Raw genomic sequence first — 23374 nt, forward strand, 5'->3', positions numbered from 1 at the left:
AGGTTCTTAAATAGGGGTGAGTGGGGGGGGGGGAAGTTCTATGAACAAATAAGTCTGTGGAGCAATATCCACTATATATCTCTCTCAGAGATTTAAAATACATATTAATCTATTTCTGGAATCAAAAGCATACTTAACTTTTTTAACCAAGCACTTTTCAAAATGTTCCCAGAAGACTTTACAAAGCCCTGAGCTACATAGACAAGGCATGGAAAAATACATCCAAAAAGGAATGATTTTTGTATTCTTATGATGATCAAAGTTGTTTAACTGTAACCTCTTCGTTATGTAACTCTTGATAAACTATATGTGTGTTGTTGCTTTTTAAGGCAAATAAAAAGTACTCACTGTTGCAGCACTTCCTTCCCTTCTGAATGGAGCTCTCAGCCAATGACAGGCCACTAAGGGAGTTTTTCAAGCCAAGGTGTAAAACTCTTCCCAGTAATTTCCAAGTTTAATGGAATTGTAAGTTCTGTAACATCAGAAAGTTTCTCACAAGGAGACAGGCCAACTCCACTCTTTTCCTAGAGGAGTCATAGTGAAGCCTACTGCACATTATTCTAGAATAAATAGCATAGGTCCAATAAAGTTCAGGAAATTAGGGTCAGTAGGAAGAGTAGTCCATATACATCAAGAGATGCCACTCACTACAGGTAAAAAAGAAAATAAAGCAAAAAACAAAACAAAACAAAACACACAAACGAACAAAAAAACCCACAATGATGTTCAGGAAATAGAATAAAAACAGAGAGATAATTAATAAATAAAATGACAGAAAGTATGAATACAGAAAAGTAGTACTAAGTATAGACACATAGATGACCATGTAAGATTAAAAAGGAGAATGGAGAACTACAGTATACAATCAAATTTTAGTCCTTCACCAACAAGGTTCACAATCCCCGACTTTAGTAAAGGGAAAGTGGGAACTGAAAGGAAATAAAATCTATCATGCAATAAGCAACATTATCTTTCTGCTTTTTCAGGTGCAGATGGAAGAGGCTCAGAAATTCAATAGAAACTAATATAGAGTTGTTTTTGTTATTGTTTTTGTTTTTTTAATTTAAGAAGGTTGCCTCTTCAGATTTATACAAATCTTTAAAATATATTGTCATGAGTGTCTAGTCAAGACACATACCCAATATAAAATTAACTTCTTTGGGAACAGAGAAATAAACAAAACAAAAATATTCCTCAGATTCATTTGTTTTACTACTTTATTTCCTGTGCAATGAGTATATATAAAATTCAGTGCAGTTTGAAATTATAGCTTTAAAAGTCCTAATAAGTAAAGTAAATGAAAAAACAAAGTTTACACTTAGAAAAGAACAAACCCTGGGTCTGTTGAATCAAGATGTCAAAGGGAAAAATAAGTTCAGCTAAGAATCCAGCCCCCTTTAGCTGTAGATCTCACCCATGATGCCTCCTTAACACTACTTCAAAAGAAAAATCAAGATCATATAATATTCAGCATAATCTAAAGCATCGTGAATTTACTTCTTAATTAATCAACACTGTAATAAAGGAGTTCATACGTTAGGCTGCCATTAGTAAAGGGAAGGCTTAGAAGATAAAAGTTAGCATAATAGCTCTGGTATTATTCATGTATAAAAAATGCTGTGAATTTTTCATATAGCTATGCTAACTTGATCTTAATATTAAATTAAGACTTAAACTGTTTTTATGAAAACTGTAATTAAAGTTAGAAACAATCTGAGTGACCATTAAAAGAAAGAAAGCGTATCTTGGGTAGTAATATCCTGCCATGTTATTTCACTTCGGGAGTTATATCACCTTCAGAAAAAAAGAACGTGAAATAATGATCTTAATCTGCACTTTAATTGCTCAATAAAGGAAAACTCAGATTATCCAGAAAACTTTAAAAAATATTCTAATACACAGTTCCTTTGAATAGGTTATAATATATTAAGTTATCAGGTACCAAAATTCAAGCAATACTTTTGTACAGGTCCTAAAATAGCATATTATTCTCATACTAACTGAAATGGCAAAATAAAATGTCTCTATTGAATAATGTAGTCAGCTCAAAACTAGAGCTCTAGATTTTGATAATAATCTGTTAGTTTTAGTTATCACAAACTGAATTTGGGCTTAGGAGATAGATATGAACAGTATTTAAGCATACACATCTATGTATATGGCATGCATTTAGGAACAAATAATTTTCCCCTCTATTTCAGCAGCTTTCATATCTTCTTTTATATAAAATTCTTTTGTGTAATTCACAATCTTCTGTGGGAATTTGAAAATCCTTTGTGTGATTCATAACCTCCTGTGGGAATTGTTAAAATGCTTTGTTAATTTAAACCTCCTGTGGGAATTGTGAAAGTCTGAGTAATAAATGAAAAAATAAACAAACCACATCAAATACAACCAAATTTATTAAAACAAAGTTTAAAGATATTGCATGAAAGCCCCCAAATTCGACTCCATAATTTGAAAAGTATGTTTTATGGGGCTAAATTAGTTGTATAGTTTCATTCTAATTTATTTGTATTTATAATGCAAAAGAAAATCAGCAATGCTCATATGGCCATCCTTGAAAGAAAAGTTTCCCAAAATATGTATGGTAGAAAAAAATGCATTTCAATGACATTAATCCAATTGTGTTTCTTTTTAAAAAAATAATATATATAATACTTCAGAGAGAGAAAGGGAGAGATAGAAACATCAATGATGAGAAAGTATCATTGATCAGCTGCCTCCTACACACCTCACACTGGGGATGAAGCCTGCAACCCAGGCATGTGCCCAGACTGGGAATCTGGGAATCGAACTGTGACCTCCTGGTCACCACTCAACCACTAAACCAGCTGGGCTCAAATTGTTTTTTAATGTAGAAATTTAAATATGGTAAATTATATCGACTAATTAATTTAAGAATTTGTCATCTAGAATGAAAAACTTTCTAAAATAGGTACTTGTACTTTTTACTGGATATTAATTGGCAGAACTTCACTGTCACATAACTGTAATTTTCCTATGAAGTTAATGGTTTCTATAACAATTGTTTTCTTTTTAATATCTATTATGATCTTTTGATATCAAATACAAACTAAAGTGTAATTTTATCATTATGTCATTAAAATTACTTATATGACCTTGTTCTAATACATTTAGGATTCATTTTAACTCATTTTTTCTGTATTGCAACTCTCAATCTCCTTCCTCAGTAAATAGGTTAGGATTTTTGTTTGTTTATTTCTACATTTCTTTTTAATATTTTTACTAGTGGTAGAATAACTTATGGATTTTTATGAATATTTAAATTTGAAAAGGTTACTTCCAAATGTGCTTCCTACAATGTCATTATAAAATAAATTTTATACAAAGTTACTTCAAAAGTAAAACTTTAAGGTAGTTCTTTTCTTAAAGTATGCTAATATTGAAATATATATAATTATTTTTAAAAATCCAAAACCTCCTAAAGACAATTTTTTTTATTTTTTAAATAGATAAAAAGAACTTTTTAAATAGATAAAATCCTCTTAAGAAAATAACTTCTACTTTCTCATTAATTTTATCTTTAAACAGGTGGAATAAATAAAGACCTAAACACTATTTAAATAAAAACTTTAGTAAACAAGATTTTCACCATTTGTATTTTGTTTTAAATTCTCAAAAAATATAAATCAAGACTCTCATGAGATACTTACTAGAAAATGTGCTTTACATAACCAGATCTGGGACTTTCTTCTTACTCTGTGCAGTGGGCAGGAATTTTGTGTTTTGCCTATAAATATGTATCCCTGACCTACACTAGTGCTTGGCACCTAATAGCTGTGCAATGAATATTTGTTGAATAAATGAATACCTTACATAAAATAGTTAAGATAGAATAATCATCTAAAAGACGGTAACAATCATCTATCACTTTCTAGCACTCCTGTCCACATTGTGCATGTGTATTAGAACAGCCATTATCTATAAAATATTTTTTCTAGTTAAAACAACAGCCAAACAATGATAATTTCCTGATACCAAGAAGCAAATATTATGAATTTTTAAAAAGAAGTTTTAGAAACTAGTATGTTCTAAAAACATTTTTTTGGATATAAGTTGCAATGGAACTCAAGTCATAAATATACTTGGAGAATCAGGACTTGACAGTGTTTTTTCAAGTTTAGAAAAGCAATTCAGGAGCAACAACACTGTAAAACACAAAAGATTTGTCTGAGCAGCAGCACCAGGGTATTTTCAGTAATTCCAAATTGCCTGTGGCATCTTTTTACTGGTTTTCTGGTATTAGTTTTAGAGTTAAAAGGAACCAATTTGGAGGGGACTGCAGGGAAGATAAATAAGAGGTTTTCTTTGCCCCTACTGTTTTCTCAAACAATGGTCAGAAGTATAAAATAATACATAGTATGGTTTTCCCCCTTTATAATTTTCCAGATAAAATGAGACTCCTAGTGTTTCAATTACTTTAATAAAATAAGGAAAATCCTATAATATTTAAAGACCATTGAAAAAAGCTTAAGAGTATTTATTCAGTTAAGAATGAGCTGTGGATCTCACATTATTTATGATAATTAGAGAGTTCACTATAACAAAGATACTAAATATAAGACAGAATTTTTTTTTTGATACTTAAAAGAACCAGGTGAAATCCAGGTAGAATAAAAAAAATTAAAATGTCTTACCAAAAGGTTTAGTAAATAATTTTAGAGGAAATAAAGTATTCAATCATAATCAGAACATAAATTTTTGCCATATAAATATAATCACTGAGTATGTTCTGGAAATAAAAGGGTGTTTCCAGAAGGAAAGAGAAAATAGGCATTTGGCCTCTAGACAGAATTAAGGCAAATAATTCCTAAACTTCATGAGAAAAATATTAGTACTTTGTGCAGTGGGCAGGAATTTTGCTACTACTAACTAGATTTTTTTAAACTATTAACTAGATTTTGATTTTGATTTTCCATATAAGGGACTATTAACTTATTCATTGAGCCTCTTAATATTTCATGCTTTTTATTTAATGATTTATCTGTATACTTTTAAGAGACAATACAGGCAACTGATTTCTATAAAGGCTTTTGGTTTATTACAGGCTTTTTGAGTTGTTTTTCTGCAAACTAAAAAAAAAATCTTCAATCCATAATCATTGCTACATTTAGGAAAACAGGTTTTCCAAAATCTTCTGCAAATAACAAATATAATCCTTAATAAAAGATATCATTTCACAATTAAAAAATTGTAAAGCACATATATAGTGCAAGAATTAAAAGAAAAAATTACACAATCCATAGTGTGAATGAATATTTGTGCTAAGGCTTCTAAAATCTTCACTGTACTTTTACAGCCCTTTAATTTTTCTAATATGACTTACCAATTAGAGTTACCTTGCTATTGGCATAGTGAATGTTTTGTTTTGATTAACTTAAAACTTGTTACAATTTCCCAGTTATAAAAAGTGTTCATACACCCCAACATTAATACTCTCAGAGTCTAAGAGAATTTTACACTAACTCTACATTAAACATATTGACAGTCACATAACTTTTTCTTAGGGACTTTTAATGTATTTTTTAAAATGGAGATGGATGAAGATATGTTAAGCTGGTGGCTTCTATATATCAAGAATAAGATGCTTCTATAACTAAGTCAGTTATCCATGCAGATAAAGAAGAAAGGATGATCTTATCTTCAATAATGATGATCATGATCCAAAAATATTTGTTATATTAAGTTTTGCAAAATCATAAAACATCAACAATCACTTGATTATTTGTAAGTAGGAGAAAAGAAACATAAGAATCTCCAAAAGATTTAGTGAGTCTACCCTGCTTCTTTCTGAAAAAACATTTCAAGCATCTTATAAGAAACTTTTTAAGTTGATAGCAAATAGCACAACATATATATGAGTACTCATAAAGGGGTAGGAAGAATATGAACACATTGCTGTTCAGAACAGAATCACTACATGGGCTGTGACATCTGGTAAAGTTATTGTCCAGCTAAGTTTACATAGCTCTAAAAGCAATGAGGACTATTGGGAGTAAGGGGAGGAAAAGCCACTGACTGTGGGAAGAAAATGACCACTTCAGTACCAAACACCTTTGAATGGAAGAGCTACAGTGAGGAAAGACAAATATACTCATCACTTATGGCTACCCTGAAATAGAAAAAGGAAGTAGAGAAGAAATGAAGTAAGAAAACTAAATTTCTCTTTAGGGAGGAAAGGATAAAATTAATTTATTATTAAATCTCTAAAAAAGAAAACTAATGTGAAAATTCTATTTTAACCTCTGACTGTAATGGCTAAACACATTTGGGAGCATACGATGAACAGCAAACCGGGACTCAACTCCTAGAATACACTCAATAAATAATTACTTTTACTACAAAAACTAGATTAAGATGTATTAATAGAAAAAAGAAATAAAAATTAATAGAAATAAAAAATAGTCATCATATGAGAATCAACAAGGGCAAAAAATTAAGTACAATGAATTTCTCCAAGAAAAGGAAGACAAATAAGATATTATAGTATTTCAATTTTTTTAGTGAAAAAGTGGCTAAACTTCAAACAAAAAAAAAAAGAGAAGAAAATAATCTTTGAATCAAGCATATGAATCATTAGTAATATTACACTGTAAAATATATAATGACAAATTATCTATAAAATAGTTTTTCTGTAATAAAAATGTAAAGAATCAAGATCCATGGCCCAAAACATGATTATGGCTATAAGATTTTTTTTGTTGTTTTATTCATTTTTTTTGCGGGGACAGGGAGTATGACTGAGGTTGTGTCAGAAAAAAAATGTAAAAATAAAAATGTCAAACCTGAAAGCAGTTCATGAGAAAACAACATGTGCTTCAGTGATGATGGCTACTGTCTAGATGATATAATTTTTTAGTATATTTTGATAATTTAGGGAAATAGCAACAAATTAGGCTTCTAAAGATAAGTTTATTAATAGCTACCCACAAATTGGAGAAAAGAAATAAAATTTATGAAGTTATCAAACTAGTTTAATATGTCTTGTCCTCCTGTTTTTGCCTAATTGTAGTTGAGAATCTATGTACATAAAGTCACATAAATCCTGAATTAAATGGACTCTATGAGGACAGTACATTCTAAATTACATCATCAAACTTATCACACCAGCTTTGACATAACATTTAGAAACAAAAGTAATCAAATAATTATTGAACAGATATTTATAGTTAATCTGTACATATACATACATAAACATATGTGTATTAAATGCAGTGAGAACTCATATATACTTTAAAATATTTTTCTTAATTTTACATGTACAGTAACTAAAATAATAAAGAATATACATGTATCCAACAGAAATTTAAATTTGAAAACTGCTGGACATAATTTAGTCGAATTTAAAGTAACAAAATATGCATAAAAAACTAATTTTACATATACACATTTTTAGTAAACAAAAATAAGGGCACCTATTTTTAAAGAATAATATAACAAAGCATTATACAAAAAAGGTAATTGCAATGCTTTCATTTTTATTGTAGTTCAGTATAATTATTAAATTAAAATCGTTCTTCAGGGATGGCCAGTTTTAAGCAAACTCAAAATATTTTTCCACTGGAAAACTTTGACTGATTATAACTAATCTTTCATAGCTATGTATTTTCTTCAAATTAGCTTCTGCCTGTGTACAGAATTTGGATCACATACCCATGCCTCTGTTTGAATGGGCCGGATGTTGCTTAGTAGCACCTCTTCATAGTTTCCATAATCAGTGAATTTAACAACTGCTGTCATACCTGAAGAATGGAGAGCTTCAACTTCTGCTCGGTAAAACTGAGGAGAAAAAAGGAGTTTTAAATATGGCCATCAACATTGTCTACAAAGGGCAATACTAGATGGAAATGTGAATAACTGAAGTGCTAGAATGCATAATTTATTTGAAAGCTCAGTCTTCTTTTAATTAATTAATATTTTGAGATAAACTATTATGGTTTTAGATGTATAACATAGTGATTTGACATATGTATATGTATAAAATGAGCACCACAATAATTTCAATGATCATTGCCAGTTATAGAATTTTTTTTGTGATGAAAACTTTTAAGATTTATTCTCTTAGCAACTTTCACATATGCCATATTTTAAAGAAAATATTAAAAGAATAATGCATTTAAGAAATAAAACTTACCTTTGAATAATCATAAATTGGCTAAAAAAAAGATAAGTTATCTCATCCATATGAGTTCTGACATAACAATGAATAGTAATAATATTTCAGGACAGAGCTCGATGGTCAGGAGAGAATATTCTTACGTCAGTGGGTATATAAAGAACTAGTGTTATGTTTTGTCGGCCATTGAAGTTCTTTAACTAATATTAGTAAGATTTTTTTTTTTTATGTATTAATCAGAATATATAAATACTAGAGGCCTGGTGCATAAAATTTGTGCACTCGGTGGGGGGGAGGGGGAGGTACCTCAGTCCGGCCTGCACCCTCTGCAGTCCGGGAGCCCTCAGGAGATGTTAGGGAGTGGGCCTAAGCTGGTAGTTGGACATCCTTAGCGCTGCCACAGAGGCGGGAGAGGCTCCCACCACCACCGCTGCACTCACCAGCTATAAACCCGGCTTCTGGCTGAGCAGCGTTCCCCCTGTAGGAGCACACTGACTACCAGGGGGGCAGCTCCTGCATTGAGTATCTGCCCCTGGTGGTCAGTGCACACCATAGCTACTGGTCGTTCTGTTGTTTGATCGAATTGCATATTAGCCTTTTATTATATAGGATGGGGCAACTTACAAAAACATAAACATATGACAAAATAAATACAAAGAAAAAGGCTCATTGCTGCTGACATCACAGGCAGCTGAAGGGAAGTAGGAATGTCAGGTAAGGAGTAACTAGGAATAGGTCACTAATTAATTGGTCAAACCATTCAGGACCTAAATTATAGGTCGAAATGTTGCTTAGTAAACATGAAAAATTATTTTCTCTTAAGGAATAATTTCTTTAAACTAGGTTAGTTGGACACTCTACTATAATGCTGTCTATTCTTAACAGTACTTCTTAGTAGGCTCATCAGAATAAAAAAATGCTAAAGGCAACAGAAATTCTTATTTTTCATATCCTTCTAAAATATGACTTATCAGGAAAGAATCTATTTTTCTGAGTAACTAACTACTATACTTCATACTACAAAGGTTATTAAGTTAATCCATGGTGCTTCCTTCCTAAGTCTGGATGCTAAGAAATTTAGAGACATCATGTGGGGATTTCCCAAATCTTGGAGTTCTGATATATATATTCACATCTCTCCATCCCTCTTTTATATCTTTAGCCTCATACTTCTGTATTGTGAATTGTTGTGAGTATTTTTGGACCTATGCTTCAATTGTGAGCTTCTCAGATAATTAGGTAAGTTCAACAAACAATGAGTCACAATATAGCCTAGGAAAACAAATAAGTTGACAACTTTTTAGAACTTAACACTTTCATAAAGACAACTCATGTAAAAAGTAACTTCTATATAATGTAGAAAACACTGTAATAAAGATGTAGTGATATGGCATTTGATAAAGCTAAGGAGTTTGGGAAGAGCTTCCTGGGCAGATGATAATTAATATAGTCTTTCAGGCTGAAGAGGGTTTAGCCAAGTAAATAACTGAGAAGGGTATTTGTTTCAGGGAAGGTTATAGACATAAAACATGAAGATGAGTGCAAAAAACTATAAAGAGTTTAAAATTAATTATGGCATGATGTGAGAAAAAGGGTAAACCAATAGGAAATTAGACAGGACAAGAAGGTAAGAGCCAACTGACTAAGGCTCTAAATGCATATTAGAATATGTATTTATTTTACAGGTAAAAGATTTAAACTAGGAGAATGATATGTTTTAAGCCCAAAAGCACACTGGTGGCAGTTTCAATGACAAGTGTAAAAGGAATAAAATTTAAGGCACCCTAACTGGTTTTGCTCAGTGGAGAGAGCATCTGCCTGTCCCAAGTTTGATTCCAGTCAAGGGCACATGACCAGGTTGCAGGCTCCATCCCCAGTAGGGGGCATGCAGGAGGCAACCAATTAATGATTTTCTCTCATCGTTGATGTTTCTATCTCTCTCTCCCTCTCCCTTCCTCTCTGAGATCAATAAAAATATATTAACAAAAAAAAGTTTGAGGCGAGAAGACCAGTTTGGAGGTGGTTCGAGTATTCCAGTTGAAAGGGCAAAAAGCATTGAACTAACTATGACAGTTTAGAGGAAGAATTGTCCCAGATTTTAAAATTCTTCAAAGCAAATAAAACTTGAGAGAAGGCAAGATATTGGGAATAATTTTTAAATTATTAATTATACTAATTGATCAATCAGTTCCAAAACAATGGTTTTCTTAAATCTTTACCTTGGTCTCTGGCTAGAAAATTAGAAAATGGCATATTCTTGACAAGACATTTAAAAGCTATCTCGCCCAGCCTATGTGGCTCAGTGGTTGAGTGTTGACCTATGAACAAGGACGTCCTGGTTCAATTCCCAGTCAGGATATATGCCTGGTTGTAGGCTTGAACCCCAGTAGGGGGGGTGCAGGAGGCAGCCCATCAATGATTCTCTCATCATTGATGTTTCTACCTCTCTCACCTTCCTTTCTGAAATCAATAAAAACATACTTTTAAAAAAATAAAAATTATCTCTTAAATTAGGCGGTTTTATGGGATATAACTAATCCCATCTCTTTCAGAGGGTAAATGTTGTTATCTCATTTGTTTAATTGTATAATCTATATAGAGCCCACAGTTCCTCACTCTAAACTGAAAGGATATATCCAATTAAAAATCAAAGTAGTCACTTTAAAAGGACATCCAATAATTCTAAAAATACTCTAAAAGTTCAAAACAATTGGGAATTATTAGGTGCTGTCTTTCAGAAGGTAGTATTTGAAGTCATATGAGTAATAACACAGCCAGAACTATCTGATCTATCCCAAGTACCTGACACTTAGCAGCCATTCAATTATGGTTTGTTGAATACTCAATATTTGCTAAAGAACTTGCCTGCTAAGTCTAATATCTCAATATCTGTAGGTCTTTTATTTTTCTCTGTTGCTTTGTTTCTGGTCTATCATATTCTCTTTCCCTTTCTCTCTCTCGCTCTCTCTCTCTGGCTCAAAATTTTTTATAGGATTCCAGGCACTGCAGGTAAAATATTCAAAAGATTCTTTTGGAGAAAAGAAAAATAGGTTTATTTCCATTATGCTTATTAATTTGTGCTTATTCAGTGTCTGGTAAGTTAATGTTCAAGAAAAAATATTAATTTTTATTAAAATGTTCTATTATGTTAACGATTGCTCATTTATTTCAGCCTTTTGTATTCAGCATGTCTCCATGAAAATAAATCTATGTTTCTATGAAAATTGAAACTTGGTTTTTTGCGGCCCACATAAACTTAAACATTGTTTATTTGGCCCGTGTTAGCCTTTGACTTTGACATGCTTACTGTAAAGGGCTGGTTTTAGGCTTTATAATGGCTTGTTTGTAGTAGTTTTTTACTTATTATTAAGGCATGATCCCTGTGAGGTTTTATCCTTTCAAACCTTATCTGTCTTGAACTCCAATCACTTACCTCCTCTGCTTGTTGAAGTCACCAACAACCCCACACTAATCCAATACAGAAAAAACATTTTTCCACCTTCATCTTAACAGAAGCACCTGACACAAGGTCTACTCTAAGGTAGACACTAAGTTCTACAAACCAACACTGATTTCTAACTACTTCAACTTTTCTTGCCCCTGCATAAAGGAGAAACAGGTAAACATTAAATAATCCCTCATTTCCCAAATCAAACAGTTCCTGTATTTTGGAAAGTGAGTGGTCTGAGTTGAAAGTCTGAACAGTACTTGCTTTCCAAGCCTTCCTAATAGCCAGGAAGTAGCCAAGTAAAATGAGCTTGTCTGTTCATATTCCTGTGAAGGCTTTTGCTTTATCAGAAACACACACATACATATGCACGCGCGCGCGCACACACACACACACACACACACACACACACACACACACAAAACATAGCTAATGCTATCTCATCCCCTCCTTTTGGCCTTGAATAAAAACTTGGCAGTAGAGATGCTGCTTCTAGATTAGCATCATCGCACATGCAAACAACTATGCCACCTGGTTATACCACCCTGTACTCTCTTTGCTGGTATCATCAGATAACACCTAACACCTGTTTATACCTCATCACTCATTGAACACCACAGGACCTGGTTCCCTATAGCATTTTTTTTTTCTTCTCTGTGTATGTGGGTTTTCTTCTAGAGAGAGTGGAAAGGAGATGGAGAGAGAGAGAGACACTGATTGTTTGCTTCCTGTATGCAACCTGACTGGGAATCAAACTCACAACCTGAGTATGTGCCCTGACTAGGAATTAAATTGGTGACATTTATATGACCAGACTACGCTCAACTAACTGAGCCACAATGGCCAGGGCTACAGCATCTTTTTAAAGGATCCAGCCATACTTCCTAGCCTAAATTCGAATTCCCTGAAATCTTCAGTTAACTTTACTTCCACCACTTATTTTAATCACACACACACACACACACACACACACACACACACACACACGAGCACATCCTTATTTTAACAACTGAAAGTACTCAACTTATGAATTATTTACTACAAATATTTTTTTCTTTGACCTGATCCTCACATCTATGCATGTCCCCATCATTATAACTCCATTACCTCAGTTTTAATTACCTTGCTGATAGCACCAGTCCTCTAACCACTCTACTTTTCCTATATAAGTGCTCCATTCAAAATTAACTAATTAACAGTCAACAAATAATTATTAAATTCCTACATTGTGGGAAAAGCAGAGCTACAGAAAAAAAAAAAAAAAAAGAAAAAAAAAAACAGAAAAAAAAACCTAGACAAAACCCTGTCTTTAAGGAATTCAAAATTATGATAGGGGAGAGCTATCAATCCAGTAACCAAAATAAATAAATAAATGAATAAATTGATTAATTAATTTACAAATTCTAGTAACTTAAACAAAGTGAATAAGGCACTGACTGAGAAAGACAAGAATGTGAGAGAAGAGATCAGGTTAGAGAAGGCTTCCTTTAGAAAGTGATGTTTGAGCCCAGCCCTCAAGGATAAGAAGAGTAGTTGGTAGAAAATGCTGGGCAGCAAACATGTGCAAAGATCCTTTTCTCAAAGGGTCCTTCTGTCCTCCTCATCTTCCTGTCTGACTGTGTGGTCTTCTCCCTCTCAGCCAGGCTCTTTTATCTGATCCACTTTATTCCTTCTTGACCTCATCCTCTATATTTCCTTTCTCCTTTCCCCACAATTTCCCTCTTTCTTTCTTTTTTTTTTTTTTTTTGTCAGCATGTTATAGAACAAAAGAATATTTAATTTATTTGGTTCAATAAGTATATTATTTATTATCAGGTAAATAATTAACTATTCTCTTAATTATCTTAAAAAGTAGTCTGTGCAATTTTTCTTTAAGTTAGATGAAATCTGCAGAATTTAACTCTGAGCCACTCAAATTATTTCCTTCCTTGTGAATTAGTATAATCTCACTAGAAAGAAAAGCAAACATTAACAGTTCAGTTGATGACAAGTCAAGTCATTTCTCAACTGTACTTAATGATTTTTATAATACTATTCTAATACTCAAGCTAAAATGAAATGTAATATAATCAAATCTATGGGACTCATTCCCCCTAATCATTCATAAAAAACAATAAATATAATAAATATTTTATTTATCCTGTTATAAATTATACTAGAAGCCCGATGCACAAAGATTCATGCTAGAATGGGCCTTCCTTTCCCTGGCTGCCGGCACCACCTTTCCACTCCGGCCCAGCCCCAGAGCCGCCTTTTTCCACTTCACCCTGCCTTCCTATGCTGCCCAGAGGCCGAGAAACCAGGGGTGGGATGGAATGCCTGTGTAGTTGCCACCCCAAGCACTGGGTGCCTGACTATGCAAATTAACCATCTTGGTTGGATTAATTTGCATATCACTCCTGATTGGCTGGTGGGCATAGCGAGTACGGTCAATTTACATGTTTATCTATTATTAGATAAGATATCTATAAATCTGTTCAAGGAAGTACAGTTTCAATAGAATGTTACACTTAGTAATATCAGTATATAATACCATTACAGCATGCATACCTTATTGTCTTCCCAATAAAGTGCAAAACATTCATCTCCAGGTTTCCACACTTTTGCATACTCCACAGGAATAGATGGTTCTAGTACTTTTTCTGGTTTAATTGGCCCACATCTTCTTTTGGGACCACTATTGTAAAATAGTTTATCATCATAGGGTGTGGCTGTGCTGGGTCCTGTTGGCTTAATAGGTCCTACTCGCCTTCCCTTCAGTGGCATTTCTGTCTCTCCATTTGGAACACCAATGAAACTATTAGTTCTGACAGGATTCTGGTAATCAGTATTTACAGGAAAATGTTTTTCAATTTTTACACCACTGAAAGCTTCATTATTTATTGTTCGTGGTTTCCTGTCATAAAAATTATCAGGACTTGCTGTTTGGTTTTCTCTTTTCCCACGTTTTTGATTATTATAATCTATGGATTCTTGAGGAAGTGGATTTTCTTTTGCCTCTGCATAGGCTGGACCTCTTCCTGATCTGCTTTGCATAGAGTTTTCCCTTTTTTTAAAAGCACCATCATTGTGCTGAGAACCTAAAGAGTATGAGGTGTCTTTAGTCCTATCATATCTAGAATAGGGTCTATCATATCTGATTCTCTCGTCAGCCCATCCTTCAGATCCCGAAGAAGTACTTGGTCTTTCAGTACCTCGATTTCTAGGCAATCCACTGCCTTCTAAAACTGACTTCGAATTTTGGGTTTCTCTTTGAAAACGAGGAGGTTTTTCATTTCTTGGCTGTCTGGTATCATTCCGAGGAAGATATCTTGTTTGATTACTGTCTTTTATTCCATTTTGCTCAGTATTCAACAATCTGTGTTGCCCCTGATGTAGCTGCTGCGGTTGTGATTTAGGCTCTGAAAGTAAATCATATGCACATTAAAATGATGATTCTGAATTAACACTTATTTTTAAATGCCTAAAAATTATATTAATACAAAATGATCAAACTCTATTTTAACATCTTTCACTATCTTCCCACTCTTATCTTCATCCCTCTCTGCTTCCTTAGAGTCCTGTATTTCTAATGTACAGTGTCCTGAATCAGCTACATTAGTGAAGTAAAACAATAATATGAATGAACCATGAAAACAATGGTGGATAATTTAAAAGCAATTCGTCTTTGTCAGTGAATTTTTGTATCCTTATAAAAGAGTTAGTGATACATGCAATTCTGGTAATTAATTTCCCAAGATATTAATGAAATAGAACTGTAAACTGCTAACTCAGAAAATGCTTTAAAACAGCACAAGTACAACCCTTGTTCAACTTCTTTCTGAATCCCACTCCAATTTAGATAAGTATGGCTATTATTGTCAGTCAAACTCTAGCCTTCACAAAAATGTCATTTCTCAAATATTTCTGGATTTGGAATTGCTAAGTGTTTGGAGTACAAAATAGATACCCCATTATAGAAAAGAGTTAATCATTTTCTTGACCTATCAAAGTAATTAAAACAAGTCCTACTTAGAAATACAGAACTTGTCAATCTAATTAAGCACAATAGTGCAAATAATATCCAGCTAGATATCAAAATCAGTACCATGGTAAATATCTACTCATAGATAATGTAATGACTGTTTTTCACACAGTTATTTTTATTTTATTTCCATTTATACCATGTAATTTACCAGTACACATTCTTCCTCCATTGTTTCACACATGTCTATAACATTATTACCAAACACACTGATTGTAGTATACATGTCTTGCTTCTTTTGTCATACCCCATAATCAATATGTAAGTCAAGATTATTCTTATACTACAGGCCTAGTGCACTAAAATTGTGCACTCGGATGGGGGGAGGTCCCTCAGCCCAGCCTTCATCCTCTCGCATTCTGGGACCTCTGGGGGATGTCACCTGTAGGCTTAGGCCAACTCCTCCAGGGATTGAGCCTAAGCTGGCAGTCAGACATCCCTCTGGCAGCTGGGAGCCCTTGGGGAATGTCCAACTAATGGCTTAGCTCTGCTGTAGAGGTGGGAGAGGCTCCTGCTACTGCCTCTGCACTGGCCAGCCATGAGCCAGCTTTTGGCCGAGCAGTGCTCCTCCTGTGGAAGCACACTGACCACCAGGGGGCAGAGCACATCATAGCTACTGGTCTTGCAGTTCGGTCGATTTGTGTATTAGCCTTTTATTGTATAGGATTTCCCCAGGGTCACAGTACTTCTCAACAGGCCTTCTATTGACATTTTGGGTGAGATTGTTTCCTGCATTTCAAGAAAATTAACCTCTTAGACCTCCAAGAACTAAATGCCAAAGCACTCTCTCCCAGCATTCCCAGTGTCTCCATACATTCCAAACATCCACTAGAGGAAAAAACAAACAAACAAAAAACAGATAAAATGTTTAAATCAAGAGGAAGAAAGAGAAGATCTTTAAAAGTTCCCGAGTGACAAAAAAAATTCACAGACTAAAGATCAAGACTCAAATTGGCAAAAAAACACACAAACCTTTTTCAACAGAACCAATGGAAGCTAGAAGCCAATCTAACAAGTTTCTTTGAAAAGAAAGAAAAACTATTTTCCAAGTACAATTCTACATCCAGTCATACCACCCATTAATTGTGACAAAGAATTAAGACTTTTTGAGTAAGCAAAGTAGCAAATACTAACCAAGACCATTTACAGAGACATTTTTTAAAATTTACTTTTCCCAAGATCTGCCTTATAAATATAACACAAATATCTTGTTTTTAACAGCTGTCATCAACATTAAATTTTTCTTTAGAGATAAGAAAAATGGTCATTTTTAGTTCCTGCTGGCATTATTTATTTTCTAGGAGTAAAGATTCAGGGAAGAAAGAATAGTAGTGAATATAAGCAGTACACTAAAGTATTTTCAGCAGATATTGGCATTTATTCCAGAGATTATTAGAGAATAAACATAGCAGTTGCCTCTTTCTATTTGCAATGTATTAGGTATCTGCACTTGCACTTTTTTATCAAATAGTCCTAGCAGTGATCTTGAGATACAAATGTTATGGGGTTTTATGTACTAAAGAGAAGTAAAGTACATTCTATGGTGAACTGAAGAAAATTTTCAGCTTTCAAAAGAAGCCTGAGATGAAAATATTTTATTTGCTATCATTAGACTAAACAGATATTTGAGAAAGAAGCATTTTAGAGTGGCTATGTTTAGGGATCGATGTGTCTTTTTTTTTTTTTTTTTTTTAATATATCTTATTGATTTCTTACAGGGAGGAAGGGAGAGGGAGAGGGAGAGAGAGTTAGAAACATCGATGAGAGAGAAACATCGACCAGCTGCCTCTTGCACACCCCCCACTAAGGATGTGCCCGCAACCAAGGTACATGCCCTTGACTGGAATGGAACTCGGGATCTTTCAGTCCACAGGATGACGCTCTATCCACTGAGCGAAACCGGCTTCAGCTAGGGATCAATGTGTCTTGATCCCTAAACACAGTTAGGACCACTGATATCTCTGATGGTAAGAAAGTACAAATATATTAGCTCATCACAGGAGTATCTTCCTATCCTGAACTAGAGAAGGGGTTCTGTATATAGAATGAAGGCCTCAACTAGGCTTGGTAGGGATAGGAAAATTTGTTTTCCGTTTTTCTAGAAGAAAAAAGAAGTAAAGCTTTCCTAATCTATTTAATTGACAATATATATTATTATAGATTACAGAATAAAACAAGTGATGTTACTAATAATAAGCATATTTCAATTCCAATAATGTGCTGAGATAATACAGTGAGAGTAGAATCTACAAAGAAAATTACTTTTTAAAATAATCCACCGAGACCGGTTTGGCTCAGTGGATAGAGCGTCGGCCTGTGGACCGAAAAGTCCCGGGTTCGATTCCGGTCAAGAGCATGTACAATACTTTGGTTGCGGGCACATCCCCAGTGGAGGGGTGTGCAAGAGGAAGCTGGTCGATGTTTCTCTCTCATCGACGTTTCTAACACTCTATCCCTCTCAATTCCTCTCTGTGTAAAATCAATAAAAATATATTAAATAAATAAATAAATAAATCCTCACTTAAGGATATTTCTGGCCCCTCCCCCAACTGTTTTTCAGAGATAGTAAATGAGAGAAGGTGGGGAAGAGAGAGAGTAAGAAAGAGAAAAAACAATGTGAAAGAGACACATTAACTGGTTGCCTCCTGCTTGTGCCCAGATTGGGGGATGGAGAGAGGGAACCTGAAACCCAGGTACCTGCCCTAGACCAGGAATGGAACCTGAGACCCTTAGTGCGCAGGTTGACATTCCAATGAGCCACACTGGCCAAGGCAAGAAAATTACTTTTTAAAATAAAAATTGAAAAGAAATAAATTAAATACAATGATGAAAAAGAAAAGCTTTTAAAAGAACATAGTTTTCACATATACCCAGTTCATTTAAAAATAAAATAACAATAAGCTAAGAAAAGAAAGTCCTTACATGCTTCATGGCTCTCTGATTTCCTTTTGTCTTAGGTAGTTGAGTAATGAAGTCAGATATAAAGTAAACATTTTGAAAATGAGCTAATCTATTTAAAAAATAACAGAATATGCTCAATTACTAAACTGTGGAAAAGATAATTTAAAGTAAATTAAGAAACAGACCCCAAATCAAATAGAAAGCTCCTCAATTCTCCAGCCAAAATCTAATTGCTCTCTGCCACCCTTCCTGAGGAGGTATAATGATTCCAAAACTAAAAATACTAATCAGCACCACAGGCCAGGTACACAGTCACTCTAATAAAAATATACCCAGATATTTTTCTGTATAAACAACAGAATAAAATGAATCAACTTTTTTTTTTTTTTTAATGACCTGAAGGGGGAAAATAAAACAAAAGTATAACCAGAAACTGGTAATATTTAATAGTAAATAGTAGAAGAAAAAGGAAGGTTAGCAAAAATGATAGAAATATTTCATCACAGAATAACTAAACCTGTGAAAACATCTAAAAGATCAGTGATGAAAGCTCACATGAAAAAAATGATCAATGAATGCCATATGAATTTAGTTTGACCATTGATAAAATGTTCCTGTTATATCAGATCATGAATTTCAAAATGTTTACAAGATAATTGGTTACAATATTTTACATCACCATGATTTGAAATATAGGAATCAAGAGTGAATTTATTAATTGCCATGAGTTCTTTGGGATTTTAGAATATGAATTCTTCTTTGCAAAATATTCATTCTCCAGTCAGTTGTACCTGAATTTTATAGTAGAAAAAGGTATATTTTGTTTCTTCATTTCATTTTGAGAAATGTATCTAAAAAAGTGACTTAATATTTATTAAGATTTTATTATTTCCTGACTCCACTTTAAAGGTTTTTTGCCTACATTATTTCATGTAATTCTCATACCCACCCTGAAGGGCCATATTATTATCCTTATTCTACTAGTGAAAAAACAAAGCAAAGCTAGCAGCTAGGAAATGTTGAAGCCAGAATTTAAACCCAAATCTAACTGAAGCTAAAGCCCATACTTTTTCCACCATGCCAAGCTGCCTGCCCAGAGAAACAAAACAGTGTAACCAACAGCATGCTAGATACAGCTTTATCAGCTACATCTGTTCATTTCTGGGAGATGCAGAAATCACAAAAGCTCTTTAACAATCCCCAATGGACTGAAAAAATAAAGTTGTATACTAGGATTGCCAGAATACTGACCTAAAGTTAATAATTTTTCTATTAAAGCAAAAAACCCAAAAACCCCTATTAACAATTGTACTGCTACTTAGAAGCTCACCAACTGGCACTTACAGGTAGCATAATGTGCAGGGTGCAGCCGCTAGAGAAGGACTGAATAGCTACATCACAGCTCTGCCAGTTAGTAGTTCTGTAACCCCAAGCAAGTTATTTAACTTTTCTGAGCCTTACCTTTAAGATAGGGATAACAGTAGCACCCACCTCAGAGGATTAACTAAGTATGTGGAATTCTATCTGGCTTTAGTAAGCACATAATAAATTTAGCTGTCATTGTTATTATGATCAGTATTATTATAATTATGCAAATAAACATAATGAATTACATCAAGAAAAAAACAATTCTCAGATGATAAGGTGCTTCTCTATTTACACATCTTCATTACCAACAACCTCACCTTTAGTTTCCTTGCTTTAGTTTTTTTGTTTGTTTGTTTCTTCTTGTTGAAATCAGGGTAGAAAGAATGCTTTAGTAAAAACTTGTTTGTTGCCAATATATCAAAGTCATATTACAGAGAAAATTTAGATACATTAGAAAATCAAATTCATATTCTAATATAGTTTTTCATTTAAAATACATATAAACATTCTCCAGACAAAATTTATTTTATATACCCTTTATATTTCTCTACATTAAAAAAACTAAAAAATATTTTCAAAAATAAAAATTACTTATATTAGAAAAATGTATGAAGTTCTACCTTCTGCCTATCCAATCCCATCTCTAGGGAGAGCCACTATTAACATTTTTAGAGATTATTCTTTGTTTTTATTTAACCCATACAGGCATCACTGCATATTTTACTTATTTATTTTTTTAATAAAAACTGAATCATGCACATCCCACAGGCTACAAGATACCTTTTAAACTTACTATATTAGTATACCATGGCCATCTTTTCAAGTCAATGCATAGAGGTTTCTCATTATCAAATTGAGGGTAGGATTCGGCAATTATACATTGAATTTTTCTAATATAAGTAATTTTTACTAGCTAATGCTTTAAGTTTAACTGGAATTAATTGTTTCCCCTCCTACCAGTCTCTATGTGGTCTTCACTTTCAGGCCTTGGGTATGTGAGTTTTCTGTTGATTATTTTCAATTGTTGATTGTTACTTTATAAAATGTAGTAACAATGCCGAGGTGCTGTCACACTGCTAAAGGAGTTTTTCTTTTTCTCTTCTTTTTAAAAAAAAAATATATTTTTATTGATTTGAGAGGAAGAAAGATAGAAATATCAATGATGAGAGAGAATCATTGATTGACTGCCTCCTGCATGCCCCCCACTGGGGATCAAGACCAAAACCCAGGCATGTGCCCTTGACCGGAATCGAACCTGGGACCCTTCAGTCTGCAAGCCAACGCTCTATCCACCGAGCCAAACCAGCCAGGGCCCTAAAGGAGCTTTTTAATCCTGACCCTCAATTTCAGTACTTATCTGTACCTACTTGTGACCAGATGAGAAGGTACAGACTATTCACTGATGAGGTAAGAAATCCACAAAACAGAATTAGAAACAATTAATTCAAGTTAAATTTAAAGCATTAACTAGAAATTTGGACTTAAAAAAATGGAATGATAAAAAGATATGAGTTCTATAAGAAAGAAAGAAAAAAGGACAGGGAAGGCATAAGGGTGGGTAGAAAGTAACAGGCAATGTGTAGATTCTCTCTTGTTATGCTGACAGTTTATGACTACTCACAAGCAACCACTAATCCCAGGCTTCCAAAAAGGTACTCTGCCATCGGTTTTAATCAGTCACAAGGCAATGAGGAGTAATACTGTTTGATGCAATTAGATGTAAATATACACAATAGTCAACACATGGACTATCCCTTCCTTGAGAAATCCCTTCAGAGGAACAGCTAGCCAAACACCTACATATTCTCTCTCTGTTCTTAATCAGTTTCCTGCCTATCCAATTAAGCTATTGCATTATATCACATTTCCTTCCTACAGTCCCTATTATTTAGCCTTTAAAATGCAAACTGTAAATCCACAGCCAAACTATTTAATTGACTTGAGAATTGATTAAAATAAAATAAAACATGACACCTAACAACTATCAAAAGCCTACAACTTCATGTGAATTACCCAGCAAACATTAGCATTTTATCGCTAACATCTAATATATTATTTATATATGGATATTTTACAGAATTTGTAATTATGCAGCACTGTTAACCAAATGCTACTTTTCACAAAATCCACAGTAAATAGAGTAATGGCACTCCATAAAAAACAGTGTATATACAATAGTCTGACTTTTATTCTGACAATGAGAAAAGTCAATGAATTATTTTAAGCAAGGGGCTAGTGGGATCAAATTTTCATTTTGAAACATCACTGACTGCAATATAGAGGATGAAATTATAAAGTTCTTCAAAGTGTCAGTGTAGGGTTTAGGTTCTAAAATGGGGGTAATGGGGATGGAGATAAGTAGAGGATGCTTTTGCTGCTATTGCTAATCATGATGACAATGATGATAATCGTGGTGGTGGTGGCAGAAACTACCACACTGTGCTTAGCACTTTATATGTATTATCTAATGTGATCTTCTCAACAACTCTATAATGTAGGTCTTACTATTTCTCCATTTCCCAATGAAGAAATTAAAATTTAAGAGATCATATAACTGGCTCAAAGACAAAGAAATAGTAAATACAAAAATTGTGAGTTAAATTAGTGGTATAATCCATTGTATATATCTGCCCCAGCACCATGTGCAATTCTGCCCTTCTTTTGGTACTAGAGCCCTGTTTTAAGGAGGTAGATATTGAGGGGAACTTCACCTTCCTGATGGAATCAATTAAGATGCCCTGTGCTTCCTGACTAAGAGGGGGGCAGATACAGACTTAGAAGATAGAAAATCTCCTCATAGCTGGTTCCAAAGAGATTTTTTTAAATCACCTTTTATCTCATATAATGAACAGAGATTTGACACCAAGAGATAATGTACTCCCTCCAAGTCTCTTTAGCCCCCCAAACCAATGCCAACATTGGTGAGACTCAGTTGAGCTTGGGGAATCAATAATTATATGATGAAAGATATTAACCTTTTCTCAAAAAAAAAACAACAATGTGATTGCAAAACTGAGATAAGCCTTTTTATCTGCATATCTTTATATGATATGCCACCTTATATGTTGGCTGGATGCTATACCTAGGCAATCTTTGCTACCACATGAAGATAATCTGTCAACACAAAATAAGTAAAATTCAGAGACAGAGAAAACTTTCCAACTATTTGAGCCAATAAATTTGAATTCTGTGGCTTACAACTTCAAGCAAACTAATTTAGAAATTGGTATCAGGAAATAGGGAAAAAGAATCTCAAATTTAAACATATTTAGTAAAGAAAGAGGGCAGGGTAATGAGAGTCTCCTCATCTCCTAAGAGGAAGATGGCTCTTCTCATTGTGCAGTTAACCTACTGTCTTGGAACCGAGACCCTCTAAGCCAGGGACTGATGTTTTAAGAGTTTGATATAAATGTCAGGATAACCGGATCGTGTTGGTTAGGTCTTACTGCCTTTAGGAGTCCTACAAGAAAGAGCAAGCTGGCAAGTTTTAAAA

General features: G+C 33.7%; 1 protein-coding gene across 4 annotated transcripts in view; it reads right to left on the reverse strand.

The window, feature by feature from the left end:
* TDRD3 (tudor domain containing 3) overlaps window positions 1-23374 on the reverse strand; it is a 143958-nt gene that overhangs the window by 25781 nt on the left and 94803 nt on the right. For 3 of the 4 annotated variants that reach the window (XM_084876740.1, XM_084876741.1, XM_084876739.1), the window contains 2 exons: window positions 14139-14989; window positions 7678-7803 (listed from right to left, as the gene is read on the reverse strand). In XM_084876740.1, the coding sequence (XP_084732866.1) occupies window positions 7678-7803; window positions 14139-14989 (977 nt within the window). Of the gene's footprint in view, window positions 1-348; window positions 7804-14138; window positions 14990-23374 lie in introns of all 4 variants that reach the window. The other variant, XR_014794421.1, reaches the window with a different exon arrangement.

The sequence above is a fragment of the Pipistrellus hanaki genome (assembly GCF_964339955.1).
Source record: "Pipistrellus hanaki genome assembly, chromosome: 3".
NCBI classification, from domain to species: domain Eukaryota; kingdom Metazoa; phylum Chordata; class Mammalia; order Chiroptera; family Vespertilionidae; genus Pipistrellus; species Pipistrellus hanaki.